The sequence below is a fragment of the Scyliorhinus torazame genome, chromosome 11 (genome assembly GCF_047496885.1).
Source record: "Scyliorhinus torazame isolate Kashiwa2021f chromosome 11, sScyTor2.1, whole genome shotgun sequence".
Lineage (NCBI taxonomy): Eukaryota > Metazoa > Chordata > Chondrichthyes > Carcharhiniformes > Scyliorhinidae > Scyliorhinus > Scyliorhinus torazame.
Window position 1 is genome coordinate 12180802 of NC_092717.1, and position 16038 is coordinate 12196839.

General features: G+C 48.4%; 1 protein-coding gene across 8 annotated transcripts in view; it reads left to right on the forward strand.

Annotated features, from left to right (window-relative positions):
- Positions 1 to 16038, forward strand: part of LOC140385126 (zinc finger protein 236-like) — a 177663-nt gene that overhangs the window by 117201 nt on the left and 44424 nt on the right. For all 8 annotated transcript variants that reach the window (XR_011933295.1, XM_072466956.1, XM_072466958.1 and 5 more), the window contains 2 exons: positions 1832 to 2191; positions 5258 to 5406. Coding sequence is in view for 7 of the 8 variants with exons in the window: in XM_072466956.1 (XP_072323057.1) it covers positions 1832 to 2191; positions 5258 to 5406 (509 nt within the window). In the remaining variant the exon portion in view is untranslated. The remainder of the gene's footprint in view (positions 1 to 1831; positions 2192 to 5257; positions 5407 to 16038) is intronic.

Genomic DNA, 16038 nt, shown 5'->3' on the forward strand with positions numbered 1-16038 from the left:
GATTTTGTTTGTCGCCTTTGGCTGACGCAGCTTGTTCACAGCGCAGCATGCCTCAACTCATTCACTCTTAAACAAAACCAGTTTGCAGTGATTACTCAAAAATTGAATGTTTCTCAATCCTCCTGCAGTTGGCTCTAAAACCAAGTTGAAGCCGGGGTGTCAACTGTGATTGATAGATTTTTGTCAGATAAGAGTTCCAAGGCAGGATAGGTGGAGTTAAGATGTAGGTAGGCCATGATCAAATTGAATGATGGAATATGCTCAGGGGGTCTCCTGTTCTTATGAAGAAAAGAGCTGCGAATTTGGTTCCTGCACTATTACAACAACAGCTGTTCTTAAAAAAATGAATGTTTTCTCTTCCGCCGTGCCACGCCGCTACAGGATCTAGAGGCCTCAGCAGCTGTTTCCTTCCCTCCACTATGCAGCTCCCAAATACAGGCCTGGAACTCTGCTGAGGGCTCGCTGACCCAAGATCAATCTGCTGGGATCAGGGACACAGACATCGGGGCTTGTATATTCCTAACCTAATTGGATCTGATTACAGGTGTAAGCATCTTGCATATACAGAGTTCTAGTGTCTTGGTTTATGTCCAACAATAAAATCCAAGTAGTCAGGTTGACTCTCAGTTTGCATCTCTGCTAACATACGAATTAGGGGCAGGGGCAGGAGCAGGCCATTCAGCTCGTCAGGCCTGCTCCAATTAGATCACGGCTGATTTAATTGTGGCCTCAACACAACTTTCCGATACCCTTTCACCCCATTGTTAGTCAAGTGTTGCCAATGATACTGCACGTGTGTAGTTGTATAAAATCCCTATAGTGCAGAAGGAGGCCATTCGGCCCATTAAGTCTGCACCGACCCTTCGAATGAGCACTCTGCCCATTTACAAATGTCTACCCCTTTCTATTCCCATAATCCCATAATATCCTGCACATCCCTGGACACTAAGGGACAATTTAGCATAGCCAATCCACCTAACCTGCACATCTTTGGACACTAAGGAGCAATTTAGTGTGGCCAATCCACCTAAGCTGCACGTCTTTGGATTGTGGGAAGAAACCGGAGCACCCGGAGGAAACCCACGCAGACACTGGGAGAAGGTACAAACTTCACACAGTCACTCGATGCTGGAATTGAACCTGGATCCGTTGCGCTGTGAGACAGCAGTGCTAGCCACCGCGCCACCCCCAAAAACTTTTTGATGTGATTCTATTTATAAATCACTATTCTAGTGATATAGTTCGCCACTTGCACCTGAAATGTATCAGGGAAGGGTGTTGTGTCTGGTGCAAGGGGTTAATTTACTGGTTAAGTCCATAAAGTTTATTCAGGGCTGAATCTGAGCAAATGTCAGCTTCAAACCTGCCGGAACACTCGGTTCCCTGTGTTTCCCTTAGGATTCAACTTAAGACAATGTCATACCTTTGTGACGATGAGGTAAGAATGCAGCAATTAATTTTGGCCACTGCTGGAAAGTATTGAAAGCAGCTCTGGAAATAGCTGGTGATGTGCTTCAGTGATAAGTATTCATTTGATGAATGGGACGGACGGAGCAGAATCACTTACATTGGCCACGGAATTCAGTACATTTTTAAAAACCCCTCGAGGTGAACTTATTTATAAATAATTTATGAAGTTAACAGGAAAAGTTAATAACAAATCAGAAAATTCAGCACCTCTTACATTCTAAGATCGATCATAATTCTTTGGCAATGGTCTTTAAATTATTTTGGGCATCTCTCACTTTCTGTTTTGGGTGTGCGTATGTTTCTGCTATTTTTTTTTTTCTTTAATGATACAAAATATGTACTTTTGCATTTTCAAATTCAGGTCAGAAACACTTCAAATGCCACGTATGCAGCTCTCCCTTCTCGACCAAAGGTAGCCTAAAAGTTCACATGCGATTGCACACTGGAGCAAAGCCTTTTAAGTGCCCGCATTGTGATGTGCGTTTCCGGACTTCAGGACACAGGAAAAGTCACATACAATCCCACTTTAAGCCCACATCACTGCCAAAGAAAATCCGGAAGCCTGTAACACGTCAATCAACAGAGAGCCTGCAGCCCGTAAACTTGCTGACTACTGCGAATGTTTACATCACCAACAACGGAGTTCTCGCCAGCCAATTTGATCAAAACCTTCTCCAACAGGGACTAGTTGGACAAGCTATTCTTCCTGTCTCTGTGTCAGGTAATGTTTTTAATCATTTCAGTATTTTGGTATTTCTTACTTTTTGGTTGTGTCAGCTACAATTATCATCGACAAGTCCATCGAACCAGACAGCGCAGAAGGAGACTGTTTGCTCCATCAAGCCTGCTCCAGCTTTTTGAAAAGCCTATCTACTTGGGTCACTGTCTGTGCAGAGTCTGCACGTTCTCTCCATGCCTATGTGGGTTTCCTCCAGGTGCTCTGGCACAATGGCAGTGGTTAGCACTGTTGCTTCACAGCACCTGGGTCCCCGGTTCGATTCCCACTTCGATCACTGTCTGCGGAGTCTGCTGCACGTTCTCCCTGTGTCTGCGTGAGTTTCCTCCAGGTGGTCCAGTTTCCTCCCACAAGTCTCAAAAGATGTGCTTGTTAGGTGAATTGGACATTCTGAATTTTCCCTCTGTGTACCCGAACAGGTGGAATGTCGTGACTAGGGGATTTTAACAGTAACTTCACTGCAGTGTTAATGTAAGCCTACTTGTGACATTAATAAAGATTCTTATTATTATTATTAATTAGTTCCGCAAACACTGCAATCTTTTCCCCTCAAATTATTTATCCAATTTCCTTTTAAAATAAAATTAAGCTTGAACCTACATCCATTACTCTTTCAGACAGTGCATTCTGGATAACTTGTTGCATTTTTAAAAAAAGTACAATTTCTTATAATTTCCCCTCCGTTTCATGGTTTTTGGCTCATTTCACATAATTATCCACAAACCTTTTCCACAGCATTCGTACAATGACGAACAGGAAAAGACCCTCATCTATCCAGCCTGTGCCGCTCAACTCCAATGCCTTGCACATCACATATATACACTTCCCATCCCACTCAAAACCATGAGCTGGATTCTCCAAAAATGGGGCTGTGACCCCACGCCAGTGTAAAAGTGCTGGCGTTTCACTTTGGACCTTAAGAAAGTCCTGAGCGATTCTCCTACCTGCAGGGGCTGGCAGGGCCCCGGAGTGCATCGTGCAGCTCTGGCTGCAGATACGGAGCCCCGCACTTCTGGCCGGGAGTCTGCGCATGCGCACGGCGGTGGCCTGCGGCAGCCACGTTGTGCGACATGACGGACTCGCACCGTGGACTGTCATCAAAAATGTAGACCCCCCCCACCGAGATCGTGTGCGCGCCTGCGGGTCCATGCCGCCCGATTGCTCCCTTGGCCGTCCCTGAGCCCCTCACCACTCCCCACCAGGATGGCCGCCTATTGAGGCTGCAGCTGCCACCCGAGGTTTCCGATGGCCGATACGTGGTTAGAACGACGCCGTCGGGAACTCGACCAGTCTTGTGCGGAGAATCACGGGGATGGGGGGGTGGCCTCTGTCAATGGCCCCCTACCTGTGCTGCGTAGATCGCACACGCGATTCCCAGGAGCGGAGAATCACTTCAGTGGCATCGGTCTCAACTTCTGGGTAAACGGCCATTCTCCGTCGAACGCGATTTCAGCCTGGAGGCTCGGAGAATCCAGCCCCATAATGGATATCCTCATCGGGGGTGAATTGAGCATTTGATGAAGTAGATCCATGTTTGCATTTGCAGTGGCAAACAGGAGATTACTGCTGATCTCAGTATTTATAAACTTCCCCCTTTATACAGGGACAGTGATGTAATTTGAATTGTAATGCTATATACAAAGGAATCTTGTCCAGCTGTTTATGTCAGCACTTTATTAAACTTCACATTTTCATAGACAGACTTATGACAATGTCCAGCATAACAAAATCAACACAAATTGTCCAGTTATTGTTCACCAAATCTTTTTAATAAGCTTACTAAGAAGATTTGACACAAAAGCAGCCACCTTCTTTCCCTGTTTGTTTTTTGTTGCTCAAAAATAGCGCTAATGCATTATGTGCACTTTACGAATAATGTTTCTGCTTAGCTTTGCTTCTTTGATTATGATTTTGACCCTAAATACATCAACTTAAAGACCTGGCCATTATTTGGCACCAACAGGAGTTATAAATGTGGCTCTTGTTAACACAAGTTAACTTTTATCTCACCTGAAAAATACCAAGCATGAAGAGGCCTCTGTTTTATCCATCACTAGCAATGATTTTATTTCACTATTGCTACATGGTCTTTTTTGTTAATATAACGAACAGTTAGAAAACCTGTAACTGTGATTCTGTAATACCAGTTTATTCAGCGTAATTTATTTTGGCGTACAATGTCAAAAGCTTCAACCAAACAGCGCAAGAAATGTCATTGAGTTTCAAACTTTATGCTGCCCCTTTGGCAAAGTTAATCTTTTGATTTATGGGTAGATATGTTAGTAGGTGCCAATTGTATACTTGCATTTATGTCTATAGCTTAGATGGCCCAGAAGTGATAATTACATTTTAATTGTGCTGAGCTATGCCAGAACAGACTCTTAATGCTTCAAACATTTTAAGATGCATTGGGCCAGAACTATTTTTTTGGGAGGTGGAGGTGGGAAGCATGTAGTTTGTTTTGATGATACTGATGAAGCATCAAGAGGCAAAGGTTTTTCGTCTGCTGCTGGTGAAACAACGTCCCTCAGGATAGTCCTGTTGGGGAATGCTTAAAGTCAATAATTTTATTCCATTAAAGCGAGTCTTATTTTGAAGCTGACTTCAATGTACAATATCTCTAATGTATATTCATTTAATTTAAGCTTTATGATTTGCTTATGATCACATTAAACTTTTGGCCATTGACAATTTCATATTTTGAACATGTGCAACTAGCTTTTAGTGACATGTGTGCATTGATACCTAAATCCTTTGGCTCCTCTGCAGATTTTAGTCTCTCCCCGTTAAAATACAAACACACTAATTTGTTTTTCTTGGATCCAATAAAGTCCATTAATTTCAGTTAAGCTTTATGCACTATTGCTGCTTGCATTAATATTTTTAATCTTTGACCAAAATAATTTCACGTGTATTCATTGAGCACCAAATCTGGAGTGTGCAATACCTGTTAATTGCAGCCAACATTTGATCAGATTTTAATGCATTCGTTACAGTCTGTACCACTTTCCTCACTTAATAACCTGTTTCTGTCCTTGGATTTATTGGCAGCTGGGGGTGATTTGACATTGTCACTGACAGATGCCAGCTTTGCCACTCTTGAGGGAATACAGCTACAGCTCGCTTCAGCTAACCTGGTTGGGCAGAATGTCCAGATCTCCGGCATTGATCCCAGCAATATAAACAACATCACGCTACAGGTATTGAGTCTGTCATCAGTGTTACTACGATGAACATCAATGCTATTGCTTTTTTAAAATCATTACAGGATTGCCATTAATGTGAGTTTAACCAACAGCGCAGCCAGGTTCTATTACTATGAAGTGTTTGGCACTCCACCATCGGCGTAATCTCTGCCTCCAACAAGGCCAGCTGATCCTCATGTTCCAGCACCGATTCTTCCATTTTTTGGAGAGACACACACTATGTCCCTCCAGCCTCTACTCCACACGCCCGATGGCTGCCCAAATCAACCAGGTCCTCTGAGGCCTCCTGCCTTTGCTGCTGGAACCTGGCCGTCAAAAATTCCACTAACTGTTCCGTGGACCACTGAGCAGGCAACGACACCACAGAGCTCTCTGCCATCTCTCATTCTATCGCACTTCACGAAAGCTCCTAGTCTGACTGTTGCCCCTTTACAGTTGCACTCCTTGTTTGATAGGGCTGAGATATGCCCACCCGAAGGAGAATCCTTAGCACTGTCTGTTCCTGTACTTTGTACCCGTGGACAGGTAACAAGGACCAAATAATGCAAGCAGGAGCCACCAGATCCACCAAATGTATGACCACTCACTCCATGGCCGCCACCGACAGTCTGACGGAGTCGGTTTGAAGGAGTGTCCTAAAGTAGAAATGGGGAGGTTTACGGAGGGAATTTTGGTGCTTATTGCTTAGACAACTTGGAAGGCATGGCCACCATTGGTGAAACAATTAAAATCAGAGATGCACAAGAGACCAGAATTAGGTGAGTGCAAATACCCTGGAAGGTTGTGGTGTTGGAGGAGATTGGAGAGAAAGGGAGAGGCGAGGCTATGGAAGGACTTGAAACCAAGGATGAGTGTTTTGAAATTGAGACATTGCTTGACCAAAACCCATTGTCGGTCAGTGAGCACAGGTGGTGGGTGAACAGGAGTTAACATGAGCAAGGACATGGGCAGCAGAGTTTTGGATGACCTAAAGTTAATAAAAGATAGAAAGGCGCAGGGTGGGAGGAATTTTACAGATTATAATATAAACATTGTGTACATCTGAGTATGGAGGAGAAATAAAGATATTTCACTTCTAGAACTACTGATTCGGTAATGTACAGTTATATTTTTAATTTGCTCGGCTGTATACCTGGCTATAATATGTATAATAAGGGCTATGGAGAGGGAGCGGGGAAATGGAGTTGAAATCAGCCCTGATTGAATGGTGGAGTGGACTCGATGGGCCGAATGGCCTTACTTCCGCTCCTATGTCTTATGGTCTTAAGTACGCTCATTCACTTATGCCATTTATTAATGCTGTTTGTCTGAACAAATCCATGCCTACAAAACTGGCCATGCCCCAGATTCTCTGTTGTGAGTAACTTCTAATCGCACTTGTTTGAGGGGGTCGTTCCACATTTGGTTCAGATCTTCCATCGCAGCAGGGAAGGAAGTAATTTTTCTGGTCTTATAATTGGAATTTCTTTGCATTTAATGCAAAATTATTATCCCTGCTCTGATATGTTTGTTTAAAAGTATTATTATGGCAAAATCTATGTCGGATTCAAACTTGTAACGTGACTGTCATAATATACATCTATGTATACAATGGAGTGCAGACGGGCAGTAATTGACACACAGGATGACCAGTAAGCACACAACAGAGCAGCCAATCACCAGACAGGACACGATCACTATCAAGCCAGAGGGCACCAGTTTTCCCGCTCTCTCGGGACCCAGCCTCTGAGACAGTCCGAGCTTGTGAGCTAGCCAGTGCCTACACCATGTGGCAGCTAAGTTAGTCTGGTCAGGTCTCCAGTTAAGTCCGCATAGTGTCGACCCACAGTTGAACATATATAATAGTTAGGATGTTGAATAAAATCGTGTTGTATTTTATCAAGTGTTGGAGGTCTGTCTCTCGCTGCACTGCATCAAGTGCAGTTCACCTTGACCCAGCCTACCCAACACATCATGGTACCAGCTGAGTGATGCTGAAAATTTGACAGACCTACCTTGAGTGAATCAGCGCTGACCAGCAAACAGCCATCCGGTAACATGGAAAACGTCCGCCCTCCTCTGCAGCTCCGCATCGCCGGCAACCTCGGTGCAAATTGGAGGATCTTCAAACAAAAGTTCCAACTCTATCTCGAAGCCACCGATCTTGAGGCCACATCGGACGCCAGGAAAATCGCACTATTCCTCTCCACAGCCGGGGACCACGCCATCCACATCTACAACTCCTTTACATTCGCTGAAGGCGAAGACAAGACAAAATTTAAAACAGTCCTACTGAAGTTCGACAGCCACTGCGAAATTGAGGTGAAAGAGCTTTGAACGGTACGTTTTCCAGCAGAGGCTTCAGTGTAAGGATGAACCTTTTCAATCCTTTCTGACCCATCTCCGCATCCTCGCACAGTCATGTAACTATGACTCGACCACTGATTCCTAATCCGGGATCAGATCGTTTTCGGGTTCCACTCCGATTCCCTTCACCAGCAGCTCCTGAAAGTCAAGCAGCTCACCCTCACCATCGCCATCGAAACGTGCGTTCTCCACGAACATGCTAACAATCGGTACTCCCACATCAGGGCGGCAGAAACGGCAAAGCTAACCTCCCACGAGGCGGAACGTGTGCAGCCCATCGTACAAATGCAGGGCCTAAGTATCGACGAGAGTGGTCATTCCGTGCACTTTTCCCGGGCCCCTGAGCATGCGCGCCACGACCGAGCGGACGGCGAGACCGACGACCGCACTGCGCATGCGCGATGGCGCACGGAACGGGCTGACGTTGGCGTCATGACGTGTCCGAATTGTGGTTCTGCCCATTTAAAACGGCAATGTCCGGCAAAATCACGACGGTGTCTACAGTGTGGAAAGCTTGGCCACTACTCAGCCCTTTGCAGATCTGCTCCACTGCCCAGCAACCAGTGATCCCAGCCGTGGCGCAGAAGCGTCCGTTCAATGCGCCAGGCCAGACTCCGACCCCGACAGCCCAACAGATCCTGATGCTGCGTGCCTCAAATCTCCATACCGGGTGGGCATCCTTACGAAGTATGCACTGCCTTTCCCCAAAACAGCGACACACCTCCCGATCTTAAGCGTGGATCCCGACGACGAGTGGTGTGCTGTCCTCGCAGTCAACAAGGCTCGCATCTGGTTCAAACTGGACACCGGCGCATCGGCGAACCCTGTCTCCAAATCCGATCTCGACACCATCCGCGTCAGACCAAGCATTCCTCCACCGGCCTGCCAGGTCCTTGACTACAATGGCAATGCCATAGCTGCCAGTGGCTCATGGCAACTCGGAGTTTCCAATAAGTCATTTAAAGTGACACTGCGATTTGAGATCGTGGGACCTGACACAGCATCCCTGCTCGGTGCTTGGGCCTGCAAACTCCTGAACTTGGTTCAGCGAGTCCACACCATGTCATCCTCACAGGTGACGGCCTCACTGATGAGAACTTCCATGCTGAAATTGATGACATCACGCAGTACCACAGCGTGTTCAATGGAATGGGCACACTCCCATACCGATACAAAATCCTGCTCAAATCGAACGCCACACCTGTGATCCACGCACCACGTCGGGTGCCGGCACCCCTCAAGGACTGCATCAAGCAGCAGTTACAGGACCTCCAGGATCAGGGCATCATATCAAAGGTCACAGAACCCACGGACTGGGTCAGCTCCATGGTCTGCGTCAAAAAGCCGTCAGGGGAGCTTCGAATCTGCATCGACCCCAAGGATTTAAACCGCAACATCAAGAGGGAACATTACCCGATAACCAAAACGAGAGTTGACCAGCGAGATGGCTCATGCCAAACTCTTTACGAAGCTGGTCGCCTCCAAGGGGCTCTGGCAAATACAGCTGGATGCATCCAATCGCAAGCTGTGCACATTCAATACCCCGTTCGGCCGCTACTGCTACAACCGGATGACTTTTGTCATCACCTCTGCCTCAGAAGTATTTCACCGCATCATGGAACAGATGATGGAGGGTATTGAGGGGGTGCACGTGTATGTTGACGATGTCATAATCTGGTCCACAACTCCTCAAGAACACATCGATCGCCTCAAGCAGGTATTCCACAGAATCCATGAGCATGGCCTCCAACTCAACAGAGCCAAGTGCTCGTTTGGTTATCAGAAATCAAATTCCTTGGTGACCACATCTCGCAGCAGGGCGTGTGGCCAGATGCTAACAAGGTCTCGGCGATCAACGGCATTAAGACCCCAGAGGACAAGAAGGCGGTCCTCCGCTTTCTAGGGATGGTCAACTTCCTCGGGAAGTTAATTCCCAACAAGGCGGCACACACCACAGCCCTCCGCCATCTCGTCAAAAAGTCGACGGAATTCTAGTGGCTGCCTGCTGATGAGAATGAATGGCGTGAGCTCAGGGCAAAACTCATCACAGCCCCGGTTCTGGCGTTCTTCGACCCTACCAAAGAGACCAAAATATCCACTGTTGCGAGCCAGGACGGTATTGGGGCGGTGCTCCTCCAACGGGATGACTCCTCTTCATGGGCCCCAGTTGCGTATGCCTCCAGAGCCATGACGCCCACTGAGCAACGGTACGCTCAGATCGAGAAGGAATGCCTGGACCTCCTAACGGGAATCGACAAATTTCACGATTATGTGTATGGCCTCCCAAAATTCACGGTTGAGACGGACCACAGGCCACTAGTCCACATAATCCAGAAGGATTTGAATGACATGACGCCTCGGTTACAACGAATCCTTTTCAAGCTACGCCGCTATGACTTTGAACTTGTCTACACGCCAGGCAAAGAACTCATTGTTGCAGATGCCCTTTCCAGGTCTATCACCACACCATGTGAACAAACTGACTTTGTCTGCCAAATCGATGCGCAGGTGCAATTGTGTGCCTCCAACCTTCTGGCCACTGCTGAGAGGGTCATCTAAATTTGTGAGGAAACGACCAAGGATCTTCTGCTACAGCGTGTGATGCAGCGCCTCACGAATGGCTGGCAGAAGGGACAGTGTCCCCAGTTTTACAATGTCAAGGACGACCTCACGGTGGTGGACGGCATCCTCATGAAGCTCAATAGAATTGTGATTCCACAGAGCATGCGAGCTATGGTGCTCGGCCAACTCCATGAGGGTCACCTGGGGGTCGAGAAATGTTGCCGCAGAGCTCGAGAGGCAGTCTATTGGCCGATCAGCCAGGACGTTGCCAACACGGTCCTCAACTGCCCCACATGTCAGAAATTTCAGCCAGCTCAACCCAAAGAAACTCTGCAGCAACATGAGATAGTGACCTCCCCATGGTCCAAAGTCGGTGTCGACCTTTTCCACGCCAAGGGGCGTGACTATGTCCTCCTGGTCAACTACTTCTCCAATTACCCTGAAGTGCTGAAACTGTCCGACCTCACATCGAAGGCGATGATTAAAGCATGCAAAGAAACGTTTGCCAGGCATGGGATGCCACTCACGGTGATGAATGACAACGGTCCCTGTTTTTACAGCCAGGAATGGTCTGATTTTGCCCGCCTAAACAACTTTTGTCACGTAACCTCCAGCCCCCACTACCCGCAGTCAAACGGGGAGGCCGAAAAAGGGGTCCATATCATCAAAAGATTACTATGCAAAGCTGCAGACTCGGACTCCGACTTCAACCTGGCACTGCTGGCATACAGCGCATCCCCCTGTCCACTGGGTTGTCTCCCACGCAGATGCTCATGAATCGCACTCTGCGAACCACGGTTCCGGCCATCCATGTTCCAGACCTTGCCTCACGCTCATACAAAAGATGCAGCAGTCTCGGGCCCAACAGAAATCAGCATACGACGCTCATGCCACGGATCTCCCCGAGCTGGTCCCAACTGATCGTATTCGTGTGCAGTTGCCTGACGGCGGCTGGTCCGCCACAGCTGTGATGGTCAAGCAAGTGACCCCGAGATGATTCCTCGTCCGCATAGCTGATGGCTCCTTCCTACGACGCAACAGACGTGGAACTCTGCGCAGCGAGTTCCACGCCCGCCACCTAACCATGATATCCCGCCTCACACAATGCTTCCTCCGGACGTGCCCTACCACGAGGCCACTGATCTACCAGCAATTCTGCCGACCTCTGCGACCACCGTATTGGCGGCGGTCCCACCTATCCAAGTGCAGGCGGCCCCTGACCCACCCTTGAGGCGGTCAACCAGAATTCGCCGCCCGCCGCAGAGACTAAATTTATAGACTGAACTTTTGCACAACTGTGTTACCTTATCGTTTTGACCCTATAAATATCGTTGTTACCGTTTCATCTGCCCTATATCTGCACTAGCGACACCTTACTGTGTACATAAGGTAATTTTAGCACATTCTGTATATAGTCCCGCACATATACACATCCACATGCACATGCACCTTAATATTTATTATCTCAACTCACAATACAGAAAAAACAGGAAAAAAAAGGGGGGGAGATGTCATAATATACATCTATGTATACAATGGAGTGCAGACAGGCAGTGATTGAAACACAGGATGACCAGCAAGCGCACAGAACAGAGCAGCCAATCACCAGACAGGACATGACCTCTATAAAGCCAGAGGGCACCAGTTTTCCCGCTCTCTCGGGACCCAGCCTCTGAGGCAGTCAGAGCTCGTGAGCTGGCCAGTGCCTACACCATGTGGTAGCTAAGTTGGTCTGGTCAGGCTAGTGTCAGGTCTCCAGTCAAGTCCGCATAGTGTCGACCCACAGTTGAACATGCATAATAGTTAGGATGTTGAATAAAATCGTGTTGCAATTTATCAAATGTTGGAGGTCTTATCTCTCGCTGCATCAAGTGCAGTTCACCTCAACCCAGCCTACCCAATACATCAGTGACCCCAGTTGCAAGTTCTTAAAACATGTTGAACCTGATAGTTTCAACAAATTTAACCTCCTCAGAAAACGCTGCGGGGGTCTAAAGGCACCGGCAAGACCAGCTCCTCTGAGATCGGGGCGCCATTTTTAAAGGGTGCCCAGATCTCAAAGTGAGGTTGAGGGTCTCCCTCACCCCCGAACCACGGACATGGCGCCCCCCACCCCGCAGACCTGGGCAACACCCTCGACCCCGGAAGGGCAACTTGCTCCCCATCACAAAAAGTCCGCTTGGACCTCCCCCTCTCCCACACCACCCTGGCATGATGGTGACATGGCACCACACCCATCCTCGTAGCCTTTGGAGCATCCCCCCCCCTCAAGTGAGCATACCGCTCTATGGAGTCGTTGAGCTCTCTCCATCATGCAGGCCCCCTACCTTTCACCCCCCATGGGCATGGTCCCCCTCAGATCCCACCTCCTGGATGTGCCCCAGACACCCTGGCAGTGTCAATCTGGCATCACTGCCAGTGTGCCAGGTTGGTACTTCCTGGGTGCCACGACCAGCCCTGTCCCTGACCACCCGAGGTTTCCAGTTGCCTCTGAGCCTTCCGGTGTGGCCATCATGTCTGGTCTCTGTTTCTGGAGACCAGTACTAATTTGCGCTGACGTGAGGTCTGATTGGTGCGGCCGGTGAACACCGGGAACCGGGACACTGCGGTCACAAAATGGGCTGCACATATTTAAATTTGCCTAATGACTCACTTAAATATGCTTATCTTTTTTTTTAAATAAAATATTTTATTGAAAATTTTTGGTCAACCAACACAGTACATTGTGCATCCTTTACACAATATTATAACAACACAAATAACAATGACCTATTTTATAAACAGAAAATGAATAAATAATAAATAACAAAAATGAAAACTAACCCTAATTGGCAACTGCCTTATCACAAGTAACACTCTCCAAAAATACAATTTAACAGTCCAATATATAATTATCTGTAGCAACGACCTATACATATTATACAGTATATATTAACAACCCTGAGAGTCCTTCTGGTTCCTCCTCTTCCCCCCCCCCCCCCCCCCCCCCCCCCATCCTGGGCTGCTGCTGCTGCCTTCTTTTTTCCATTACATCTATCTTTCTGCGAGGTATTCGACGAACGGTTGCCACCGCCTGGTGAACCCTTGAGCCGATCCCCTTAGAACAAACTTAATCCGCTCTAGCTTTATAAACCCTGCCATGTCATTTATCCAGGTCTCCACCCCCGGGGGCTTGGCTTCTTTCCACATTAGCAATATCCTGCGCCGGGCTACTAGGGACGCAAAGGCCAAAACATCGGCCTCTCTCGCCTCCTGCACTCCCGGCTCTTGTGCAACCCCAAATATAGCCAACCCCCAGCTTGGTTCGACCCGGACTCCCACTACTTTTGAAAGCACCTTTGTCACCCCCATCCAAAACCCCTGTAGTGCCGGGCATGACCAAAACATATGGGTATGATTCGCTGGGCTTCTCGAGCACCTCGCACACCTATCCTCCACCCCAAAAAATTTACTGAGCCGTGCTCCAGTCATATGCGCCCTGTGTAATACCTTAAACTGAATCAGGCTTAGCCTGGCACACGAGGACGACGAGTTTACCCTGCTTAGGGCATCTGCCCACAGCCCCTCCTCGATCTCCTCCCCCAGCTCTTCTTCCCATTTCCCTTTTAGTTCATCTACCATAGTCTCCCCTTCGTCCCTCATTTCCCTATATATATCTGGCACCTTACCATCCCCCACCGATGTCTTTGAGATCACTCTGTCCTGCACCTCTTGTGTCGGGAGCTGCGGGAATTCCCTCACCTGTTGCCTCGCAAAAGCCCTCAGTTGCATATACCTGAATGCATTCCCTTGGGGCAACCCATATTTCTCGGTCAGCGCTCCCAGACTCGCGAACTTCCCATCCACAAACAGATCTTTCAGTTGCGTTATTCCTGCTCTTTGCCACATTCTATATCCCCCATCCATTCCCCCCGGGGCAAACCTATGGTTGTTTCTTATCGGGGACCCCCCCCAAGGCTCCAGTCTTTTCCCTATGCCGTCTCCACTGTCCCCAAATCTTCTGTGTAGCCACCACCACCGAGCTTGTGGTGTAGTTCCTCGGTGAGAACGGCAATGGGGCTGTCACCATAGCCTGTAGGCTAGTCCCCCTACAGGACGCCCTCTCTAATCTCTTCCACGCCGCTCCCTCCTCCTCTCCCATCCACTTACTCACCATTGAAATATTAGCGGCCCAATAATACTCACTTAGGCTTGGTAGTGCCAGCCCCCCACTATCCCTGCTACGCTGTAAGAATCCCTTCCTCACTCTCGGGGTCTTCCCGGCCCACACAAAACCCATGATGCTCTTTTCAATCCTTTTTAAAAAAGCCTTCATGATCACCACCGGGAGGCACTGAAACACAAAGAGGAATCTCGGGAGGACCACCATCTTAACCGCCTGCACCCTCCCTGCCAGTGACAGGGATACCATATCCCATCTCTTGAAATCCTCCTCCATTTGTTCCACCAACCGTGTTAAATTTAACCTATGCAATGTGCCCCAATTCTTGGCTATCTGGATCCCCAGGTAACGAAAGTCCCTTGTTACCTTCCTCAACGGTAGGTCCTCTATTTCTCTACTCTGCTCCCCTGGATGCACCACAAACAACTCACTTTTCCCCATGTTCAATTTATACCCTGAAAAATCCCCAAACTCCCCAAGTATCCGCATTATTTCTGGCATCCCCTCCGCCGGGTCTGCCACATATAGTAACAAATCGTCCGCATACAAAGATACCCGGTGTTCTTCTCCTCCTCTAAGTACTCCCCTCCACTTCTTGGAACCCCTCAACGCTATCGCCAGGGGCTCAATCGCCAGTGCAAACAATAATGGGGACAGAGGGCATCCCTGCCTTGTCCCTCTATGGAGCCGAAAATATGCAGATCCCCGTCCATTCGTGACCACGCTCGCCATCGGGGCCCTATACAACAGCTGCACCCATCTAACATACCCCTCTCCAAAACCAAATCTCCTCAACACCTCCCACAAATAATCCCACTCCACTCTATCAAATGCTTTCTCGGCATCCATCGCCACTACTATCTCCGTTTCCCCCTCTGGTGGGGGCATCAGCATTATCCCTAACAGCCTCCGTATATTCGTGTTCAGCTGTCTCCCCTTCACAAACCCAGTTTGGTCCTCGTGGACCACCCCCGGGACACATTCCTCTATTCTCATTGCCATTACCTTGGCCAGGATCTTGGCATCTACATTTAGGAGGGAAATAGGTCTATAGGACCCGCATTGTAGCGGGTCCTTTTCCTTCTTTAAGAGAAGCGATATCGTTGCTTCAGACATAGTCGGGGGCAGTTGTCCCCTTTCCTTTGCCTCATTAAAGGTCCTCGTCAATACCGGGGCGAGCAAGTCCACGTATTTTCTATAGAATTCGACTGGGAATCCATCCGGCCCCGGGGCCTTTCCCGCCTGCATGCTCCTAATTCCTTTCACCACTTCTTCTACCTCGATCTGTGCTCCCAGTCCCACCCTTTCCTGCTCTTCCACCTTGGGAAATTCCAGCCGATCCAAAAAGCCCATCATTCTCTCCCTCCCATCCGGGGGTTGAGCTTCATATAATTTTTTATAAAATGTCTTGAACACTCCATTCACTCTCTCCGCTCCCCGCTCCATCTCTCCTTCCTCATCCCTCACTCCCCCTATTTCCCTCGCTGCTCCCCTTTTCCTCAATTGGTGTGCCAGCAACCTGCTCGCCTTCTCCCCATATTCGTACTGTACACCCT